This window comes from Python bivittatus, unplaced genomic scaffold (assembly GCF_059951505.1).
Source record: "Python bivittatus isolate LINGU-HERP-01145 unplaced genomic scaffold, Pbiv_v1 ctg000670_np1212, whole genome shotgun sequence".
NCBI lineage: Eukaryota > Metazoa > Chordata > Lepidosauria > Squamata > Pythonidae > Python > Python bivittatus.
In genome coordinates, this window is record NW_028277094.1 from 6,888,349 (window position 1) to 6,911,489 (window position 23,141).

Here is a 23,141-nt window from a genome sequence, read left to right on the forward strand (position 1 = left end):
AAGACGATGTTGACATAAAACTGCCTTACTACACTAAAAGCAAACACAGGATTGTTGTTGAGGGGAAAAAGGGGAGGAGAGAGTGCTAGTCATGCTGCCTTGAGTTCCTGAAGGAAAAGTGGCATATATGTATCTGACAGATAAATAAACTTCAGTAATTTTTAAACAATTGTCTTTGTATAAAATAGATCCCTAATCCAGAAATTAATCATCCAAAACCTTGCTTAAATTTATTTATCTGTCAGATGTATATGCCACTTTTAGTTATTGACAGAGAAGAGCTAGGTAAAGGGCTGATCACAATAAAAACTGATAAGGAATACAAAATTCATGCAGCATTTCCCATATTTTATCCCAGGACAATATTCCATGTGAATTAAAATTTACCCTTTCACACGTGGAAAATGCCATCTACTCACCGACTGCTGGGGATCTTGTGAAAAGAAACCTGAAACTGCATCAAATTATGCTGCTCGCTTACAAAAGGGCTTATGTAACCCTTTTGTGTAAGAAGGGATGTAACAATTGTTACAGGGCCAGTTATTATACTATTACGTGCAAGATTTTCCACAAGGGGCTGGAAAGCACGACAGGAAACCACTTCTCATTCAACTAATGACTGCTTTATTATTTCTGCTCTTTGAAGATAGTTATCAAGTTGTTGTGTAAAAACCTGGCTGGTTTGTCTTTGGATCAGTTTATTCCTCCCACCCCAAAATAGGCTCATCTCAGAGTTCCAGTGGCGGTTCATGTTTTTCTGGAAGTGTTTCTTTCCAGAGCAGGAAGTAGTTTGTAGTATTCTGAGAGGAAATCAGAACTTTCCAGGAGGAAACAGGGCACTCCTGAGGTTAACTGTCTATCCCATACCCCTATTATAAAGTAAATGTAAGTTGCTGAATTTGGAAAGCTTGAGCTTTAGGAGCTAAAAAGCTGGTGATGGAGGCTTCATGAACTTACAGCTTCTAGTTCAACATCCTTGAATTAGATTCAACTAAAGCAGTTACTCTTCTGTCCTCGTAGAGCAATGGATTTTTACCCATCAAGGGGATACTGGGATGGGTCCTTGTCTAGTTTCACAAGGAAAAGCATTTCAAAGAAATAGGGCAGCATCTCTCGAAGTGTCTTTCACACCTGAATCACTTTGCACAGCAAGAGCGCTTAGAGAGGACCTCTTAAAACAAGCTCAGCATGTTGGCTGATTCCTTAAATGTTTAACGTTAAAACTACCTGGGTTTACCCCTACTTAAAGGAAATGGAAAAGAAGTATAAATATAGAAACTTATGCCCCCCCCCAAAAAAATCATTCCCACATGGGTTTCTCCTAGCCTCCTAAGCTAAATCTTTCAAACTGATTAAAATCTAGAAGAACCTGACAATTGGGATACCTTTCAACTATTTTTTTAAAAAAAATCAAGCTGATGAATGTTTACCTGCCAGTGTGCTAGTATGCCGAAATGCCCTGACTTGAGAGTCTGATAGTCCCGTGAGTAGTGAAATCACTGTATCCATCATATATTCGTCATATATGATACTATACTGACACTGCCGGACCAATACTCCAATGAACTCACAAAAACTTGATTTAAATTTCTTCCACTGAGGACCAGCCATGGTGAGCGGATAATCCCCACTGTCCTAGAATATAGAACATGTCAATTGCACCAAAATTATTGCATTATCTTGCTAGTTAAATAAAAGACAGTTAAATTCAAATCACCCAATGAACCAAAAGAGAGATTTCAATGGTCTTCCACACAGGTATACATCTAACAAACAAGAATTATCATATTTTTAATTACAATTTTATTTTTTCCAAATATTGTTTTATTTATTTTGTTCACAGGCCAGAGCACAGAAAATCAGAAGGAAATTAAGAAGTTAATGTAAAAGCATAAAAATATATAGTAAATGCAACATCTTAATATAAGATTGTCAAAGCAATTTTTAAAAACTGTGTTAAAATTCAAACGTCAGTTTAAATCTCTCCTTTGTATTGTATCTTTCTTCTCTAACTTTCTGAATTACTGCACAGAATGTAAGTACTTTTATAAATGTATCAGCACCTGGGCTGGAAAGTAAAAATGAAGTGAGTGATGTATGAGATCACCTAAATAAAGTAAGAGAGGAGCAATTAATGGGATATATTTATGAAGACTGCAAGCTAGGAGCACAGGTCTATCAATGCTGCTACTCTGGGACCACAAGGGTAAACTTGCTCACTATACAGAATTTCCCTGTTTTTCATATGCATCTTGTTAATGAGTATGTTCTTAAAGGGGAAGCGCTAAGCTGTAAAGATATTCAGCTAGTTGAAACACTGATTATCACTGTCTCCAATGAACTAAGAGATTTCATCTGACCTCCACGGTTAATTGCTCACCTCCCACAAATACATTTAAAAAATAGTTGCAGAAACAGAAATCACAGGAGAACAGATGCATTTTCAACAGATGCAGTAACTATTTCAGAAGGAAGGAATTCTTAGAAGGAATTATTTTAAGAGACATATATGACAATCAATTTTGAAAATATAAATCTAAACATGTCCATTTTACCTCATCAAACTCTTCAGTCATTTTTCGAATTATTTCTGAATTTTGCATATGTCGAAACATCTCTGCTGTTACAACCCCTACAAATTACAGAATGGGAATACTATGAAATCTCAAACTTCAAAGTATATTAAAAAATTGCTGTTCAGGCAATAATACTATAAATTGAAATGTGTCATTTTCTGACTCAAATGTTTAAAATACCGTGGATATGCATAATTGTAATCTGATAGACTGTTCTGCATATGCAAATCTTTGTATAAGTGACATACTCATTTCTTTATATGTATCAGGCATCAGCAGGCTCTCAGATTTTGAAATGCCAGAATAGAATTAGAAATGGGGGGGGGGGAGCCTATATTTAAGCAGTTAAAAAAAAAGGGGCGGAGAGGGGGAAAAATTACAAATCAATTGCAAAAGTAAAAGTTAAGGTGGGAAGTTCTGATTGTAATGGGGTAGCTGAGCAGAACACTAGCAAAGAACGAATGTGAGGATTTTTATGAAATTAATATAGAAGAAAACCCACCCCCACATATAAATCTTACCTTTGCAACCTGAGCACTGAATAAAGAAGTTGATGAGATCAAGGAGGGCTATATCTCTGTCATGTTTGTAGGATTCTATCCAGTCATCCACCACAGACTAAGATGATAAAGCCATCATTAAGTTAGGAATCCTCACTATTACTATCTATCTATCCACACACACACACAAAATCACCACTCCAAAATTCTTATCTTTTATATCCCTAGGTTTCCATGGTTTCCCCCCATTCTCCAAAACATTGTTTTCAGAAACCAGAAATAGTTTAGTTTTTCCAAAGTAGGCCGATAAACCTAAGCTAAAGTTAGTCAGAACTTAGATATCTAAATCCTCATGTCTGCCTAAAGTTTATATATTTGTGACCCACTTTAAGTTGTAACAGAGGGTTAAAAGTTAAATCAGACAGTTTCAAAATCACAAAACAAAAAATCATGTACATTGGGGTTGAATTCAAATCTGTCCTACAACTTTCTAAAGAAGTGTAACTAAGATGGCTCTTCTGAGTCAACTCCTTTTCAAATCTAATCTAATCTAATCTAATCTAATCTAATCTAATCTAATCTAATCTAATCTAATCTAATCTAATCTATTCTTTATTACGGTCACAGACCAGCACCACCCACTCCTTTTCTAGACAGAAACCACATTTTAATTTTTAAAAATAACTCAGAAATTTTAAAATAAAGCTGCAGCCCAAGTGTCAAAGAATGGTGCAACACCCAAATAAATATACATACAAAGGCTTTCATTAAAGCCAGTGGGCCAACCAGTCACAGAAAGCCTTAGGTTTACACATTTACAAAGGAATGATTACAGCAGCATTCTGTACAAACTCTTAATTTTAAAAATTCGTTGAACAAGCAAACTTCAAATCATTGTTTAGATATTCATTTAGAAATCCGCTATGACATTTTAAGTTGGAATTGACCTGTAACTGAAATCGATTTTCTCCTCGCCAACAGCAACATTGTTATTTACATTACTTCAAGGCCCCTCAAAAGTAGAGTTACCTGCATAGCACTCTTGCCCATCTTAACAACTTCAAACAGCATCATGTTTTCCACACCATTCTGCTGATGATGCCCATTCATTCGATTTGGACCACCAGCCTTTCCTCCTCCATTTCCAACTTTTGCTTTCTCTCCTGGACCCTTTTTTCCCTTTTTGCAGGTCTGTATAAACAACAAGCCCGGGTATTTCTTAGCAACGTAAAAGGTAAAATAGAACATGCATTTTTACTTGAATAAATTTACACATTAGGGGGCTTTATTTACATATTCATCTCTTTCTTAACTTTTTATTGTCATACATAGCCTGGCAATCTATTCGTTGAAATGAAAAGTTTAAACACAATGCCGGGAAGAACACATATAGTGTGTTGTCAGCCTTTTTAGTCAAACTTTTGGAAACCTCCTGGAATGGTTTGTTTAATTAATTAATTAATTAATTAATTAATTAATTAATTCGGCTTATCCCCGCCCATCTCCCCCCAATGGGGGACTCTGGGCGGTTTACAACAAATTAAAACAAATAAATACATAATTAAAATTTATAAAAAAGAAAAACACATTTACACAAAATGGAAGGAAGAGAAAAAATCCTAGAGGCAACACCAGGCCTCTAGGGGACTAGCCAACCCCATTTCTGATTACCTCCCTCCCCGTCCCAGGCCAGATGGCAGAGCCAGGTCTTCAAATCCCTCCAAAAGGCCAAGAGTTAGGGGGCCTGTCTCATCTCCAGGGGCAAGATGTTCCAAAGGGCAGGGGCTACAGCAGAGAAGGCCTGCCTTCTGGACCCCGCTAGTCGGAGTTCTTTTGCCAAGGGGGTCCGGAGAATGCCCCCTCTGTGAGATCGGGTGGGACGGGTTGAAATTGTGGGGTGAGGCGGTCCCTCAGGTAGCCTGGCCCCATGCCATGTAGGGCTTTTGTGATGGAATGGACTTATGAAGGCCATGCACAGGGAGATAAGCGTGTTCTTAGCCCCCAACAGGAGCGTGGGAAGTTCACGAAGATGAGGCTGGCACCTCCCTAAGGAATTCACAGTGTTGTGGCTGGCTGGCTTGGGAACTTGGGTTGAGTCTGGTGAGATTCTGTCTTGAGGTGGAAGCTAATAAACGCAACAGAACTGTATTGCATTGTCTCTTGGAGTTCTTTGGGCTGAACCTGACAGCTTTAAAGGTGATAACCAACACCTTGAATTGGACCCAGAAGCAAACCGGTACCCAATGCAGCTCACGGAGCAAAGGTGTTATATGGGTCCTTCTTCGGACCCCAAAAATAGCTCACGCGGGTGCATTCTGGACCAGCTGAAGCTTCCAGATACTCTTCAAGGGTAGCCCCATGTAGAGCGCATTGCAGTAGTCTATCTGGGAGATAACAAGGGCATGAGTGACCGTTCGAAGGGTATCCCAATCCAGGAAAGGGCGTAACTGGCGTACAACCCGGAGCTGTGCAAAAGCCCTCCTGGCCGCGGCTGCCACCTGCTCTTCGAGCAGGAGCCATGAGTTCAGGAGGACCCCCAAATTACGCACTGGGTCTGTCTGGGGCAGTGCTACCCCATCCAGCACCAATGATGACAACGTCCCGGATACAGAGGAGCCATTAACCCACAGCCACTCCATCTTACCAGGGTTCAGCTGGAGCCTGTTGTTCCCCATCCAGACCCTCACAGCCTCCAGGCACCGCGAGAGGGCAGTCACAGCATCACTTACCTCACCAGGGATGGAGATATATAATTGAGTATCATCAGCATACTGATGATACCTCATCCCATGATGACGGATGATCTCACCCAGCGGTTATATATATGAATGTATATATGAGAGGGCTTCATGACATTCACCATTATTACACCAAATCTCACAGAAGCACTGCAGTCTCAGGTAGCAGATTAGTTAAATTTTTAAAGTAACATATGAAAGACTTTACTGCTACCCCTACAATTCCATACAAAGACTGAGTATGTCAGATATACACACCTTTCCTTTTCCTGGTTTCTGATTTTTTCCTTCTATATCTTCGAAGTCAGTATCTGAAGAAAAGTGTGTTTCAGATTCCCTGGGAAGACATATTTTTACATTCTTATTTCACTTAAAACATTTATATTATTGCTTTGATACAACACAATATACTGTGAACATGTTACATTCACTTAAATGTGCTTTCCAATACTGTACGCATAGGAAAGCGCAGGAATTTCCTCAAAGTATTATGTCATAACTCAAGTGAAATGAGGGAATTCAACTCAGCAAGTTGCCAAAAATCACCAATAAATTAAGGAACGACAGAGGGGTTAACTTAAACCACAAACTAAGGAAATGATATAATTTTTTCCTACCTCTACTCTTTCCAAAAAAAAAAAATAAAACATTTTTGCAAATCTCTAATTTGATACCGATAATTTTCAGTTACTTACTGAATCAGAGCAAAATTAGTTGTTGGTTCTTGAGCTGCTATCATTTCTTTATCATCTTCTGGGGTGCTGCTGTATTAGAAATACATTCAAAAAACAGTCGTGGATAATAGGCGTACTTCCTTGTCACGTTCTTCTATTTTTGTTGTGGTCTATACCTGTCAAAAACAAAGCAACGGTTAATGGAAGTTGCCCAGTTTCCTGTGACTCCTGCTAGTCTGTTAATAGTGTAACAAAGTTTCCCTCTGACCATTAGAAATCCTTTCTCAGGGTCAAACGACCACCCCAGCTTGTCTAGCGAAAATATGAAAAGTTTTTTTTTGATAGTCTGCGTTTTCTATCTAAATGAATGCTCCAAATTCTGAAATATGTTAAGATGACAAAGTTACTAGAAAAGTACTTCAAGCATCTTTTAATTATTTTACTCATCCTTTCTGAAACCGCACAGTAATTGTTTTAGGCCAAGTGACCAGAATTGTACATACAATTCCAGATACAGTCACTTCACACATGTACGTAACAGCATTACAATACTGTTTCCGTAACATAACTGTTTCTGTTCAAATAATACAAGTAATTTTATTTACTATAAAAACAGTGGTTTCTATCTTCATTTTTTCCCTACTTCTCAGATAGCAAAGTACATATATATTCACTGGCAGCACAACAGTTTGCAATTCTGCAGCTCTCATCACCACCACAGTAGCCTTCCGAGTGTTTAATTTGTGCAAAACTGAACCATTTTTACTTGAGGCTGTAGTATTATGTGTGCTTATCTTTCCTATGGTCTCCAAAGATAAAATCTGAAATCTTTTTCTTCGGAATCAGCATAATAGGATGCTCTACAAATTTCAAAAATACAATTAACATCACTATGTTACAAACTAAGTTAATTCATTCATTACGAAGGGCATATGACAGTTTTGGTGAAGTCAACTTCGACATATCAACCAGACCCTTAGCGCTAACTCAAGAGAAATGAAAAAGCACTTCTTCCTTAGTTTATATCCTGGCCAACTCTTTTAAGTCACAGTACTTACGCAATACCAGATAATGTGAAGTCGCTTATTAAAAAAAATTAATGCAAATTTGAAGTAGTATGTTTCCTTTCCCATTTAGTGAGTCCACATAGGGGGAAAAAGGTATGTATCCATTTTGGTATTAAGCCATGAAGTAGTTTGCTTTGATTTGGACTTCATGTGATATGGATACCCAGTCACTCTGGTAGGAAACTATATTTATGATTTAGCATTTCATATGAACCAGATAATTTTTTCCTTATCCAACAAATCACAATTAAAACAACCCATGATCACAAAATATGTACCAATATTAACCCTTTCTGGTTCCTCCCTCCCAAAGGTCTATACCCACTGCCATCTCCAAATGTTGTGCCAGAATTTACACTATCTTTGCCATTTGAAAGGGCTACAGAGGTCTTTGCACAATACATCCCCTCATCCCCACTTCTACTTTTAAAACAGCTTGTGGGTGTGGGGGAGTTGTTACATTACTAAAACTTCCAGCCTGATCAAGCGAGGAGTTGTGTATTTGAGAAATGTTACTTAGAAAATTGCCAGATATACATCTAATGTAACAGTTCTACAAACTGCAAAATTAAACTAATTACATATCAAACATGGAGACCAAACCTCCTGTGCACCAACTTATGTTATTTTAACACCTCAGTGTTACCCAGATATAGGACAGCTTTTTTAATGCTCGAATGAATGCTCTGCCAGAGGGCAAGTTCAACAATATATCAAAAGGATCAGAAGAAACCAAAATTATTGGGCATGTCTCTTAATACTGTTCCTTCTATTGTATCTTCATAAGAAATGTATTTCATCTCTACCTCTACAGCTTCCTGTTAATCTCTCTGTGCAATTTTCTACCCATGCTTATAACTAGCTGTGCTGAAATTAATTTCACTAGTATTAATTTATTATCGATCCTGTAAATTTCTTGAATTCTTGCAAATTGGGTAGTATATCTGAGAACATGGCACAGCCTTCAACAATCCAGATGCTTCCAGATGTATGAACTCTGTAACTGTCAATAATGTCCATGCTGACTAGGGGATTCTAGGAATTGAAATCCACATATCTAGAGAGCATCCAGGCTGGAGAGGTTAGCTACTTAGGATACAATTCAAATGCACACATTTAAAATGAAAGATATCTGGTTTAGTAATACTACTCATGAACTTGGAATAAAATTGTCGACAGTATGCCAAAAAACAAACAAACGCAATTATAGGTTATGTTAAGAGAAGAAGAGTTTTTAAATCATGGGAAATAATTACTTCATTTTATTCTGTGTTGGACAGACCTCATCACGAACACTGGTCCAGTTCTGGGCACCACAGTGAAATAAAAATCCAGAAAAATACAGTAAAACCTTGGATTGTGAACAACTTGATCTGCGAGAGTTCCGCAAGACAAGCAAACGTTTCTAATAAATTTTAACTTGATAAACGAGTGATATCTTGCAATATGAGTAGTATGTGACGCCGAACGTCACATGATCACAAGTGAGCCAATGGTTCTTCTCTCTTTTGCTGCAGGATTGTGGGTGATCGTCTCCCATGCTAGTGATAATGAAAGTCGTCCTACACAATAACTCTCCTCTCTCTTGTCTCCCTCATGCCAGCCACGAAGGTTTTCAAAGGTAGTGCAGGTTAATTTGTTTTATTTTTCTTTATATTTTGTATTTTCTTTATTATTTCATATTATATTACAGTATTGTAATCATTTTTATATGAATATTTTTGGGTTGTGGAACAAATCATCTAAGTTTCCATTATTTCTTATGGGGAAATTCGCTTTGATATACAAGTGCTTTGGATTACAAGCATGTTTCCGGAACGAATTATGTTTGCAAACCAAGGTTTTACTGTAGGTTCAAAGGAGGACAAGGAAGATGATCAGAGGATTAGAAAATAAGTTCTATGACAAGATACTAAAAGAGCTGGGAATATTTAGTGTTGAAAAGGAGAAGAGTGGGGTATGACAGCACTTTTTCAAATATCTGAAAGAATGCACTCAAGAAGGTTAAGATTGTATCAAATCAAAGGAAGATAGGTTCTGAGTGAATGTATTTTTATTGTAGTGTTCTCTGCCCTAAAGGCCTTAATAAAGATTTTGATTTTTGAATGTTAGAGGGAAAAGTCCTCATAGTAAAATCAATTCAACAGAGGAACCAATTACGTACAGGTAATCCTCATTTAACAACACTAATTGGGACTGGAAACTCTGTGACTAAGCAACATGGTCATAACTCAAAAATCATGTGGCCGCACCGCTTAGCGATGGCAACCCCAGCAGTCCTGGTTGCCGTCTTTAAACTAGGACCACACGGGTTGTTAAACGAGGACCTCACATGACTGCAATTTCCAACTTCCTGCTGGCTTCCCACAAGCAAAGTCAATGGAGAAGCCAGCAGGAAGTTGGAAGTTGCAGTCATGTGAGGTCCTCGTTGCAAACCACGATCACATGACCATGAGACGCTGCAACGTCTTAAGTACAAGGTCCGGTCATAACTACCATTCATTCAGCACCACTGTAAGTTTGAACAGTCGCTGAATGAGTGGTCATTAAACAAGGACTACCTGTACCAGGAGAGGTAGTTCCCCTTCATTGAAAGTGTTCAAGTAGAAGCTAAACAGATATGCTTTAATTTGAATCCTGCACTGAGCAAGTTAGAGCTGTTGACCTAAATAGTCCCTTCTAACTTTATAATGTGAAGACATCAACACATCTGATGAGGAAACACAGCAAACTAAACAGATTGCAAAGGAACACATTAAAAATTATGATTTGTCTATAATGATTCAGCATACATAGTTGTCCTGATCACATCTCAATATGATGTCAGACAGGTTTTAAAGTTCCAACTTCTATTTAAAATATTCCCACAAGGGTTTAAAGAATACCTTTGAAACTGCATAAATTTCTAAATTACCATTTAGGACTTCAACTCCCATACTATGTTGTCTAGCTTCAAATATATGTCATCAACTTTAAATCTTATCATGTGAAACTAAAACCCAGATTTTTAATTTTAGGCTAAAGTTCTAGAACTGCTTGGCAGTGAGAAAAGCTACATTTCAAACTGCCACTAAGTGATGCTAAAACATAATCAGCTTATTCTAAAAAAGAAAATGTATCATGCTGAAAGATCACTTGGTGGAGCTCTAATCCAAAACTCAGTAAGACAGGTCACACAGAGGTTGATCAAGCAGCTTCTTGACAGGAAATAACTGCCAATAGAGAACTATGTTACATTAGATGTATATCTGGCAATTTCCTAAGTAACATTTCTCAAATACACAACTCCTCACTTGACCAGGCTGGAAGTTTTAGTAATGTAACAACTCCCCCACACCCACAAGCTGTTTTAAAATTAGAAGTGGGGATGAGGGGATATTTGTTTGGGGCAGAAGTTGCAGTTAAAACAAAAAGTTGCAAATTTTGATAATTTGCATGATGAAACCAGTTCATTTATCTAAATCTTCAATGTGGTTAATTTTTTTAAATAAAAGAACAGCCCTGTTAGTGCAACATATGTTTGCAGAGCATTGCTCCATTTTTCTCAACTAGTTTATATTTTCCACTTTTGTTGATATTTTCAAATAATCACTCTCCAATTTGAAAGAACAGATTTAAATATTTGTATTTTAATGAATACTAATAGCATATTTGCATGGATATAACACTGTGATAGTTTAAACTCTTTTGTTGGTGTTATACAGTTGCTCTCTGAAATAATACTAGAACATCACTGGGAACATGGATGCTTGACGTTGCTTAACTGGATGTCGTTAAATTTCAAGTCACAGCACCCCCAGGGAACCCAGCCTGTGATGTAATATTGGGAGCGGCAATATGTTATGGCTCAGTCACACACAGTGGTCAGAATATTATGATTGCAACTTATCACTGCCTTCAGGTGTACATGTACAACCACTGAAAAATTCTGGCTTTTTCACTAATTGCTTGTTTACGTACACTGCTCAAGAGGTCTCAGTTAACTCTTTCTCTCAGCAAGAACAACTAAACTAAAAAGGGAACAAATGTTTTGCATAATGTTTCAACCTAGTTTGTCATTTCTCTAACACACTTGAAGATACAGTCTGAAATTATGAGTCCCCTAAACAAGCCAGGAATAAACAATCTGGGTTCAGCCCTAATGAGAAGTTTAAATATCTCTGTTAATTTCTGGTGAGCTGGATGGAAAGCATGAATTATGACTGCTGAAATAAAATGGTTGGGAATTGTGGCTAATCAGTACCCCAAACACCACTTACATGAACTTATTTTACTTTAAAAGTGTTACTGCTGCTGTTCAGGAAAAGGATATCCCCGTGCTCCAAGGTGAATAATTACAAGAAGGATCTCACCTAACGTACAGATAGCACTGTCATCTATTGACTAAATCAAAGCCCATCAAATAATATTCTCACAAATCATTACTTTTACCCAAGCTATTCATGGTTAACTTTAAACAACTTTAGCACTGATTCCAGTCTGCAAGACAGATTCAAAGCCATCCCTATATTCTTTGCCAGCTGGTTGCAGGAAAGAGGCTTTCCTTCCTCTTTGTCTAGCAGGGGTGCTCACAAGGCTGCTGAACAGTAGGACGGGATGGAGTTTTCCTTCGGTCATTTTCACCGGCATGGAATTCCATTCACCACTCTGCACTGAAACTCCTGCTCACGTATCATGAGTAAGGGCGTTGTTAAAAACAAGGACGTGTTTTGAGTTAGCTATGGGCAACATGGATGCACTTATACTACTACATGATGATTAATGCTGTTGACAATAAAAGGGTGGAAGTTCACGTGGGAGTTATTTACACAAAGTAGCTGATTGGTATGCTCCATGCTTTACCCACAAGACAGCTTATAAGAAGTTCCACTCTCCCTTCTCCTAGAGTGGGGAGGGGACAGTTAACAAGATTAAATTTCCATTTTACTGTATCTAATTATCTACAAGATTCCTAATCCTGATCTTACCATGTTGAAGGAGGAATCCTAAACAAGTGAGAACCCAAGCAAAGTTTTATTTTTTAAAAAAATACAACTGAGGTTTAACTTAATATCCAAAGGTATTAGGATTTTGAAGATGCAGGGTATAATTTACCAAAGCTAAATTAAGGCAAGTTTTTGAAACCCTAACATTTGTTTTATCATGAAAATTATCTAATTTCAGCCTGTAATCATACAATTGTGAACCTGAAAAGTATCCATAGATTGTAATAGTCATGTCTTACTTCACATTTTATATTAACTAAAGAGTGTGAACTAGAAAATGTAAGTGAAGTATTATCTTCATCTAATAATCAAGTTTTAGAAAAATCAGGAAAATTATATGTCGCTTTATACAGGAAACACACATACCAGATTTCACAATCATATACCTCAGTCTTGTTTTCAACTAAAATCCACAACATGGAACTTTGGAATTCAGTTTTCTACAAAACAATGGATGAATCAAGACTTCTACTCATGCATTAGCTATGTCACTTATTCTGCCAAATATGCAAACACTTGGCTATCAGGCATGCATAATATATATACAAATACATGAATTCCCAGATGTTCTACACATGTACTTTTGATTGTGTGTTGCATTAATTTTCTTCCCTCCTTTTTTCTGGGAACCTCCAACTTAACCACCCCCACCCCCATTCCATCTTAAGCAATTGCTGAGGTCCACAAATTGCATATGGGTTCACAAAATACAAACTTTTGTAGACACATTTTTTGATCAGGAAGTTTCCTCTTAGATATTTAATATTTCTATTGTCTCACAAACTAAGAGGAAAAAAATATGGAGGTTAACAAATGCCAAATGATTTTACAGCAAGTTAATTGCAACTAGTTCTGTTGCTAATTCTTGGAAGAAAACCAATTAGAACTTGAAACTACTCTACAGTGCGGCAAAACAGCCCAAATATTCCAAAAGGCTGTCAACACTGTTTTGTTTAGACAGGCTTCTCATAATCTGTGAAGTTTCTATTTTATAGTGACACAAGGCTGCCACTTTAATTTTTATAGTTTTTTGATGCTTTGGATTATGATGGATTTGTGGTAATTGTTCAGAGATTTCATAAGATGTTTTATGATGTTTACTTCAATATATATATATATATATATATATATATATATATACACACACACACACACACACACATATATATGTAAATATATAATAAATATTATACACACACACACAAAGGAGTGCCAACAATCTGAATAGACTATATGTTTACTGCCACATGAGAAGGTGATCAAATGGGCAGAAACAAAAATATGAATAAATGCTTATGTTGTATATGGCATATATGGTACCATCAGAAATTCTATCAGTGACTGAAAATTGCTGAATAACTTTGAAAAATTACAAATACATATCAATACTTTTTGCTGTTGTTCCAAACTAAATATACTTTACAGTGCATACATTATTTCAAAGAGGAATTATATCCAACCATATGCATTCAAATCACCCGACACCAGAAATTATGTAATGTTAATATGTAATCTGATAGTTTTGATAAATTTATTATTCCCGGCCTATTACAATTTGGATCAAAATATATTATTTCCCTGGTCTGGCCACAATGCATGAGATCCACAAATTACAGGCAACCAGGAATTAAGATTTCCCTAATTTACCAAACTTTAACTGAACCAAGTAGATTTGTACCAAAAAATTGTACCTTCATCCCTTAACAGGGCTACCTTGATTAGGTTCCCAGTAAGCCTGCAACGCCTTTCATCAGAGTCTGATGATAAATCAATTCACCAGTCTACTCACTTTCCAACTTTTTTTCTAGTTCACTTTTAGATGTCAGTAAACATTCTAACTGCTCCCTGGGTTATCTTTAGTCATTCTGGTCTCTGACCACACTGTTTTTTAAAGCTATAAAAGCTGTGCTCTTCTTTTAATAATGATTAATTTTAGGCATCAAACAAATAGTTTTATACATTTATTGTTTATTTAAACCCTATCCTTTAAACAGTACTTATTTTGGTCTAAGACTGCACTGCAATTTAAACTAAAAAATTAACAGCGCATGTTCTTTGGGGTTATGTGAAATTTATTAACCATATGCATACCAGTGAATACTAGCCCCCCAAAAATTGATTTTCAATAGCTATTGACAGAGTGATTTTATTCTTAAAAACAACTTTGTTAAATCAACGGTTTATTCTATGAATCAAAACTTTACATAACCCACCATTTGGAATCCAACAATGGATCATCTGAGAATCTTAAACTAAGCAGAGCACAATGGTTTTAGCTATCCATAGTTTGCGCCTAGAATCCAGTACTCTGAAGCAAACTGACCATGTTTGTCACTATTCATACAAAATACACTAAGAGTAACAAGGGGCATGATTACTTGCCCAACAGATTTTCCATTTTCCAGGACAGAATTTAGACTAATAAACCCGTACTTCTCAAGTTGCTCACTGGGTGGCTGTTTAAAAATGGTATTACCTTGATTATTTTCAATTTTTGTAAGATTTTTTAAGTAGCTGTTGATTTTATTTTAAAGATGAACATTTTACATTTGGACTGGGATCTAGGACAGGCAAGCTCAGGTTTCCTTTCAACTACACAACTCACTGTCAACCCCGTTGTGGGAGAACGATGTCTTGTTCTCATAACTGCATTAACCCAAAGGTGCTGAAATGCCCCGAATTTCATATACTACCCTACCTTCCCTGGAGAAAATGCAATGTTTTAGTGTGTGTAACAAAATGAAACTTAAACACTATGTATATTTTAATCATTAACTTGAATGATACTTAACTAAGGATTAAGTAATAGCTAATGATCAAACACGATTTAAGACAAAATTGTATGAACATTCATTTTACACTAATTCCGAAGCCCATCACAACAGCCAAATGTTTCCATTCTAATGCTTATACCTCATTAGCAACTTAATTTCAATTAAATATATGTATCTTCTACATCCATTGATTTTATCTACAGTTGTCTACTTGTATACTTGTCTTTTGTATACTGCCTTCCCAAACTTTCTGTGTTTAGCAATGAGAACTGCACACATATTGCAAAAGACTTTACAACACAACAATCACAGCATCTCCCTGGTACTTATTTCGGCAGCCCACCTTTTTTCAGGCTTCCATACAAGCCTAAAAAAAAGGAAGTATATTACTTTAAAGAATCCAGTTATTAAAGTTAATGCAAAACTCTGTGCAGAAGCCTGAAAAATGTTGGTTTAACAGGAGGCGCTACACTCATGCAAACCCCAAAGAGCTCCTTTCAAATCATGCACAGCCCTATTAGCAACAATGGCACCCAAAATCACTTAAGGACAAGTCTCCTTTTCAATAATGAGGACTGAGCACAAAGAACACCTTTTTAAGCAATGGGGGGAAAGGACTGAGTACAGTCCCTATCTCTTACACTTTCCCAAATGCTGGATCAGTAGTATTATAGATGCTCTGAAAAGAATCCATATACCCAATCCTGGCTACCTGCATACGTTCTGTGTTGGAGAAGCATGTGTAACTTTGGTCTCCTAGCTGAAGTTCTAGTGCAGGAGGAAGCCATCTGTCCTAACGTGCTTGTTTTTCAATAGAAAGATTGTTAATTTGCTTGCTGTCCGTTAGGTGAAAAAAGGCGGTGGGGAAGAACTGTGGAAATTGGTTGCAATAAATAAGCTAGAAATTATATGTAGAAAGTAATTGTTCAATGTTATCATTCAAACTGAGCAATCTCTATTGTCACATTTTTCTGAAAATCCAGAGAGCAACACCTATGGATATAGAGAAATTTTCTACAATACAGATGAGATATGACAGCCCAGTATTAACCTACTAATATAGGGTTTCTACTAAGAGACCATTTACATATCGCATTCCAATATAGTGCAGAGGTATGAACAGACACTATTAGTTATCTCATTGTTCACAATCACCATGTAGCTTCCCACAGATGATGAATTCATTGGAATCAATATATTAAATAGAGCTAAAATCAGGTAGAAAACACAAATTAAGAACTAGACAATCCCACAGATAGAAATAAACAGCAAACACAGGAGAAAACTAAAACATACAGTAACACAATGCAACATTGGTGTCCATACAGACCTAACTGTTCTGGAACTATGTACACAAGTTTAAAAAGGTCTTATAATGCCAACCCTCTGAGGTAGACCAGGTTGAAAAACAGACACCATAAGGATTACAGGAATGGTACTTTATTGTTTCAAGATACAGCACAATATTCAAAGTCTGCCAGAGTTTTCCTTTGCTCCCTCATCTAACGAACAGAATCAAGGCACGGTTATTTTCAGTTCCTCATACTTTCCTCTTTCCTAGGACTGAGTCCTTGTTTCCCCTCCCTTAATGAGTCCTGTAGTCCTTTATCAAGGTTATCTCCGCATTCCTGTACATGCAGGTGTAGAACTATCACACTATTCTACCCTTTAATAATACTTACAAATAGGAGCTGGTATGCTTTGATGGTAGGAGAACCACTGCTATATCAGAATCCAAGATCCAGCTTCCATCCCATTATGTATCAGGATCAAGTCCACAATGGCTCCAAATTTGAGAGATCTTGTTATAACCACAACAATGCTCTGATCATGTAATATACAAGGCTCAACTTATTTTTCTTTATTTATTTCAACTTTTCTGGGCAGGTCTGTTCTTTGAATCAGGGGTAATTCTGTGCCCTCCAGATATTTTGTGACCAATGGCTGTGATGGTTTTATTACCATTTAGAGACTTTTTACCCCCTGAATTGCATGTGATTCTGCAGTAATTTAATAATAATTGATCAATTTAATTTCTGCTGTACCTATTTTATACAAGTGTTCTTATGTTATCTCGATTAGCTTGAGGCTTTTTATGTATTTTAGATTCATAATCAAAATTATCATTTCCACAATCTCCATCTTTCAATATTTCTCTGCTATCATTATTAGAAATAGTATGCCTGTCTACATGTTAGAGTGCAGATATAGCTATCAAGCTGTTTCACTCTGCTGTAATGCATTTGCCTATGCACATATGTGTATTTAAAATAAAGTTATAGAACTGCAATGGCCATCAGTCTCAGCCACTATGGGCGATGGCCATAATGGCCTGTTCTAATCAGAGCATATGTGAGTGGAGACAGCATATGAAAACAGCATCTTTCTTATAGCAAGTCAGGCCACACCTTCAGCAAATTCAGTACTGTCAACTTTGATGGGCAACAGCTTTCCTGACTTTCAGGCAGAGGTCTTTCTGGTGAGGTTTATGACTGAACCTTGGAATATCAGCCTGCAAGGCACATCGGTTTCCTGATAAATGGACACATAAAGCCGTCTTATATAGCATGAAACCACAGACCCATCTAGCTTGATATTTTTCACCAGAAATGGCTTTCCGGAGTTATTAATGGCAGTTTTTCAAAGCTTTACCTATAGCTGTCAAGGACTGACTCTAGGAACATTTGTCCAAAGCACTGCCCCTGAATTATGGCCCTTCCTCATTTTTCTGGTCAATGCCACCTACTTTGTTTTTGCCTCATGCAGTCTTGCCTTACTCCATGGACCATTAATAGGCAATTAATTGCTCCTAGCCATGGTAGCTATATACCAGTGAACTAAATAGGTGTCTGAATATTAAAAAAAAAAAAGTGCAGCAAAGAATTAAGAAATTGTAGACATAATGCTTTTTAGACATTAACAATAATTTCAATGACTACTAAAAGAAAGCTAAGCTGTATTTGAGACATGTTTAAATGCAGAGAATTCTTTTTAAATCAATATCTTAAAGCTACCCTTTTGTAAAAGTGAAAACTATAGTTTCAACTCTATAACACTTGTATTTAGAGCAATTCTCATACAAATATTAGTGAAGATATGCATTTCTAATATGTTACCATTGGTTAAAACCTAGTTATTTTATTAAAAGTCTTGCTTCGTACCCCCAAACGTTAGTATTCTCTACTACAGTATTTCAGTTAGCAATATAATGCCTGCTTGTGCGGAAAATGCAGTATGGCATGTCAATTAAGGGAGTGCACAAAAATGCATCTTCCAGTGATTATGATTTTAAAAAGACATGATACTGTCTTTAGCTCCATGATATTGGTCTACTTGTGGGAACATTAACTTTCATATGTACAATTAGTAAAGCCATACGATTACTCTCAGTATATACCATTAATAACCAGTTATCTGGTCCCGGATTCTCCCAAACAGTGAGACTTTGTATTGTATGTAGAGTTCCCAAAACCAGAAATATTAATTCAAACCTTAAACAGAATTACATTTACAGGATGTACAAAATTTGTAAATCATCATGAAAGATTTCCCACATATTCATGTTGGAGTAGCATCAACAGTAATTTTCCAGATATAGAAATGTGTAGCTTATTTCAAACCATAACAATTCTGTTTATAATTTTAATACTGTACTTACACAAGAAAAAGACAACTACAAAAATCAAAGGGGTTCATGTTTATAGGAACCAACGTTCATTACACTGTATCTTTATCTTACAGTCTTTTTCTTAAACATTTCTTAATTTTTTTATTCAATAGTCCACAAGCATTTATACATCAACATACCAACCTCAAAACAACTGACCTGCTCTGCAGCAAGAATTTCTTTTAAATTTCAAACTGTTTTTCTTCTCCCTCTCATCTCCTTTTCCTTTTGTGTCACAACACTTTAGATTTATATATCAGAGCAGGGACCATGTGCATTTTATTGTTAAGTTGCTCAGGGCGCCTTTCAGACTAAAGGATAGGATATGAAACAAACATGCAAGGACAAATGAAGTTCTTACAATTATTACTAGCCCTATGCATTTGCTTGGGGGGCGGGGGGGGGGGCTCAGCAGTAGCCAGCAAGACAATAAAAAACTGCATGGGCTCTGCGAATGAAAGCACTGATTTCCATTTCCTGTAGGTTTTCTTAACCCATCTGAAAGGCACCAGCTTCTATGAATCATACATCACTTGCCAACTAACACACACCCTGCCTTTAACAATTTGCTTGCTAGGTCCAATGGATACCTACAGCTTTGCAGGAAGCAAAATATCACCAAACATTCCAGATGTATGTAAGTACAATACATGTTATATAAAATACTGCAACTCCATATACTTTAATTTTTATACTTTTTGGATACAAACAAATGTTGTTATTCTCAGAATTGAGAATAATCTTTCCTAATTATCTCCTCAGGATGGAGTTCTAAACAAAGTTTCCTAAAAGTTATATGATTTCTTAACATATTGTACATAGAATTGCATGGTAATTAGATAAACTACTTCAGAGCAGGGAGAATAAGGACAATTCTTTTTGTTTCCATGTATACTATATACCATATAAAAATTAAATTCAAATATTTAGAAATCAACACTGAAATACATAATTATAGCAACTTGAGTGAGTGCACACCTGTATGGAATCTAAAAGGTACACAAATGGGATTTCAATATACATCAGAAATTTCTTAAGTATACACACATGCATGTAAACTAGAAGAAATAGATTAAAAGGGATCAAAAAATTACTAGGTTAAATCCAGATAGTTTTCAAGACACAGAATTTGACAACAGTCATACTTACAAAGAATTCTAGAATTACTCATCATATTTTCTACTATGGAATTTTCTTGTTCATATTAACTACAGCTATAGGAATTCCTATCATTGTTTCTTCTTTCTCTTGGGGAAGGGAGGGGGCAAACACTGGTTTTTAATCACAGATACATTTAAGATATTCTGTTTCTTCAGTCTTCTAAGGCCAAATCTCATTTTCATTTCTATCAAAAAATATGTGACTATCAATTCAGCTTTTCTGAAAGCAAAACATTAGGTCAATGATGGGGGAAAACCCTGCTGAGCCCAAAGAGATTATCAGGGTTAAGTTTGGGGAAGGAAGACTACAAAGTATGGATGAGGCAGAATCAATAATTCACTGATCTAGCTGTCCCACCTTACCATCCTCCAATGGATCTGAACAGCAGACGCTACAGAGTTTACAATTCCATGCTAGATAAACCCTTCAGTAGGAATATTGGACACCATATGGCCCATGGAAGTATTTTTATACCCCATACCATGCTATTCCCAATACCCTGACAGTTAGGTATCTGAAGATGGGCTGCAGGCAAATACTATTGTACTGAGGAAAAAGACAGAAGGAGATTTGTTTGTGTATCTGCACATGCACTCCATGCAAACAGAGTAAAAAAGATACCATCTGACATAAAGATCACCTACCCTGTTCTAGAAAAGGAATATATTGTTTTATTTCATAATCATGCACAAATAATTGTTTAGAAATGTTAGAGTTTACAATTTCTTTTTTATGCAAGTCACTTGAAAGAGACCTAAGCACTAATGGGATTTCAGAAAGAAGAAGCCACAGAGGTAGAATTGGTTTAGGGCTATAATGAATAGGCGCAGAATCTAGAAAAACTTTCTTCAACTTGACATTCAGCTAGGGAAAACCCTGGTCCCTACAGATTGGCGTACAGCACTCTAAATATAACAAATGGAAAAACTCTCAAAATTGTGGAAGCAGGAGCAAAGTGTACCAAATTCACTCCCATAAAAGCTAACAGGTAGTCTATATGAGTTGCAGGGGTGCAGTGGAATCAACAGAGTGTTCTCTATTCAAATTTCCATACAATAAACATTCAGAAGTGGTTAGGTCATCAATCATACAACCCGGAAGGTAACCACTGTTGGTCCAAGAACTTTAGGATAAGAGAGAACTAAGTATGGTTTGTCAATCCTTTCTCCACCTAACAATGTTCCACCAACTTCTTCACTGAAGAAGAAATTAAACCAGGGATTTCTAGCAAGGGCAAATACTGTCTATAAATCTACCAAAGAACTCTTTAGAGGCCCGAAGTGCTGCCAAGAAGGTCATAATAAAATTGTTCAAGCAGGTCTAAGTGAACATAATAAATCAAGGCAAAATAAACTATTTAGATATGGATGCAAAAAAAAAACCCTTTGACTCAAATAATAATTCTAAACTTCAGCAACCCATTCCTGTAAGCAAACTCGTGAAATGTTGAGAAGATTATAAAATATATAAACATCTGTTATGTGAATGGGTCACTTAAACTGATAAAGCAGATTAACAGTATAACAGAGGGCCTATTTCTGCTCAAGTCTGTAGCTAAATGGCCAGAGTAGCCACATCACTTTAGCAAGTGACCCAATCCTAATAGGGTGAAATGATATGGCATAATAAATTTATAACTGGGAGGATCTGACTTGGAACTATGAAAGAACTTCCAATATTAAGTGTTTATCTATACAAGGAATAATAGGAATGATTTCTAAATAGAAAGTTATGAATTTGAGGAATGAAATATGCTTTCTACAAAAAAATCAAACAATTCAGAAAATGCAAGGTAAATGTGGTTAGTAAAGAGCAACTGTCAAATATACATTATCTACTCTTGGCTATTATATCTCACATTCACATGAAATGCTTATCTGTAAACAGTCCTTATTCTGGAAACTACTAAATTGGTACTACTTAAAAAAAAAAAAAAAAAAAAAGCTAGTGAATCAGGAACCTATTCACTTGCCTGTGAATAACTATTAATGGGGACAATTCTTACTTTCCAAGGTAAATTATTTAAATGATAATTCACAAAATTAGGTAATCTGAATGACCCAGATTGGTGTCAAATCTGAGAAAAAAAATACTTTTGGCAGAAGATGGAAAAAAAGTTTCAATAATAGCAAGATATATAAGCTTAGCTTTTACAAGATATAGAAATGGTCTGGGGAAAAAAAACAAAAAATAAAAAGATCCCAGTAGCTTCAATTTTTTTCTTTCTTACCACACAAAAAATCATGTCAGATATGCACCTGAATGTGCAAGAAATAAGAATTGGTTTATAGTTTATATTTTGTAACAACCCCCCCCCCACACACACACACAGGTGTATAAGATGAGCAGGGAAGTTGCATGTTGCAATTTCTATTTAAAAGAAAAACAAAAGAAAATCAATTTTTTTCACATTGCTAATGTTACAGAGCTCTCTTTGGAACATGAAATTAAGTGTACACTGAACTTAACATCTTATATGTAAAAGAAATAACATTTTCCAGGGATATAATATATGTGAGCTACAGCTGACTGCAAGTTCAAATAAATTGAAAGATATGAGTGTGAGAAAAGAAAAATGTTTTAAAATATATGTATTTTTAAAAGTCACTCCCACACTTCCAGAAACAGACCAGCAACACAACATTCTCTAAGAGAAAAATATTTTCTTAGAACCCGCATATCCCAAGTTTGTGTCCATATATCAAAGCTGCCAAAGGAAAATAACTGACAGCTGATACAAATATTGCTTATTTTCTTATGAATGAATAAAACTGCCTAAATTCTCACAGTCCTACCTCCAAGCCAGTACACATTTGTATCCTTCACAACCTAACTCTATTTCACCAAATCGGAACCATTCTGCTCAAATGGGAATGATTCAATAGCTCATCTTGTCATTTTGATATTAGACTATGCAGATCTGTATTCATAACCCTACCACATGTGATTTTGAAATAAAGACTGGGATAAAATTCCCATAGCTGTTTGGAGGAAGAGAA

General features: G+C 36.3%; 1 protein-coding gene across 2 annotated transcripts in view; it reads right to left on the reverse strand.

Annotated features, from left to right (window-relative positions):
* Positions 1–23,141, reverse strand: part of STAG2 (STAG2 cohesin complex component) — a 47,816-nt gene that overhangs the window by 20,537 nt on the left and 4,138 nt on the right. For both annotated transcript variants that reach the window (XM_007423631.4, XM_088151745.1), the window contains exons 2-7: positions 6,510–6,664; positions 6,073–6,151; positions 4,106–4,267; positions 3,098–3,194; positions 2,556–2,632; positions 1,431–1,635 (exon numbers count right to left, since the gene is read on the reverse strand). In XM_007423631.4, coding sequence (XP_007423693.1) covers positions 1,431–1,635; positions 2,556–2,632; positions 3,098–3,194; positions 4,106–4,267; positions 6,073–6,151; positions 6,510–6,553 — 664 coding nt within the window. In that variant the 5' untranslated portion in view covers positions 6,554–6,664. The remainder of the gene's footprint in view (positions 1–1,430; positions 1,636–2,555; positions 2,633–3,097; positions 3,195–4,105; positions 4,268–6,072; positions 6,152–6,509; positions 6,665–23,141) is intronic.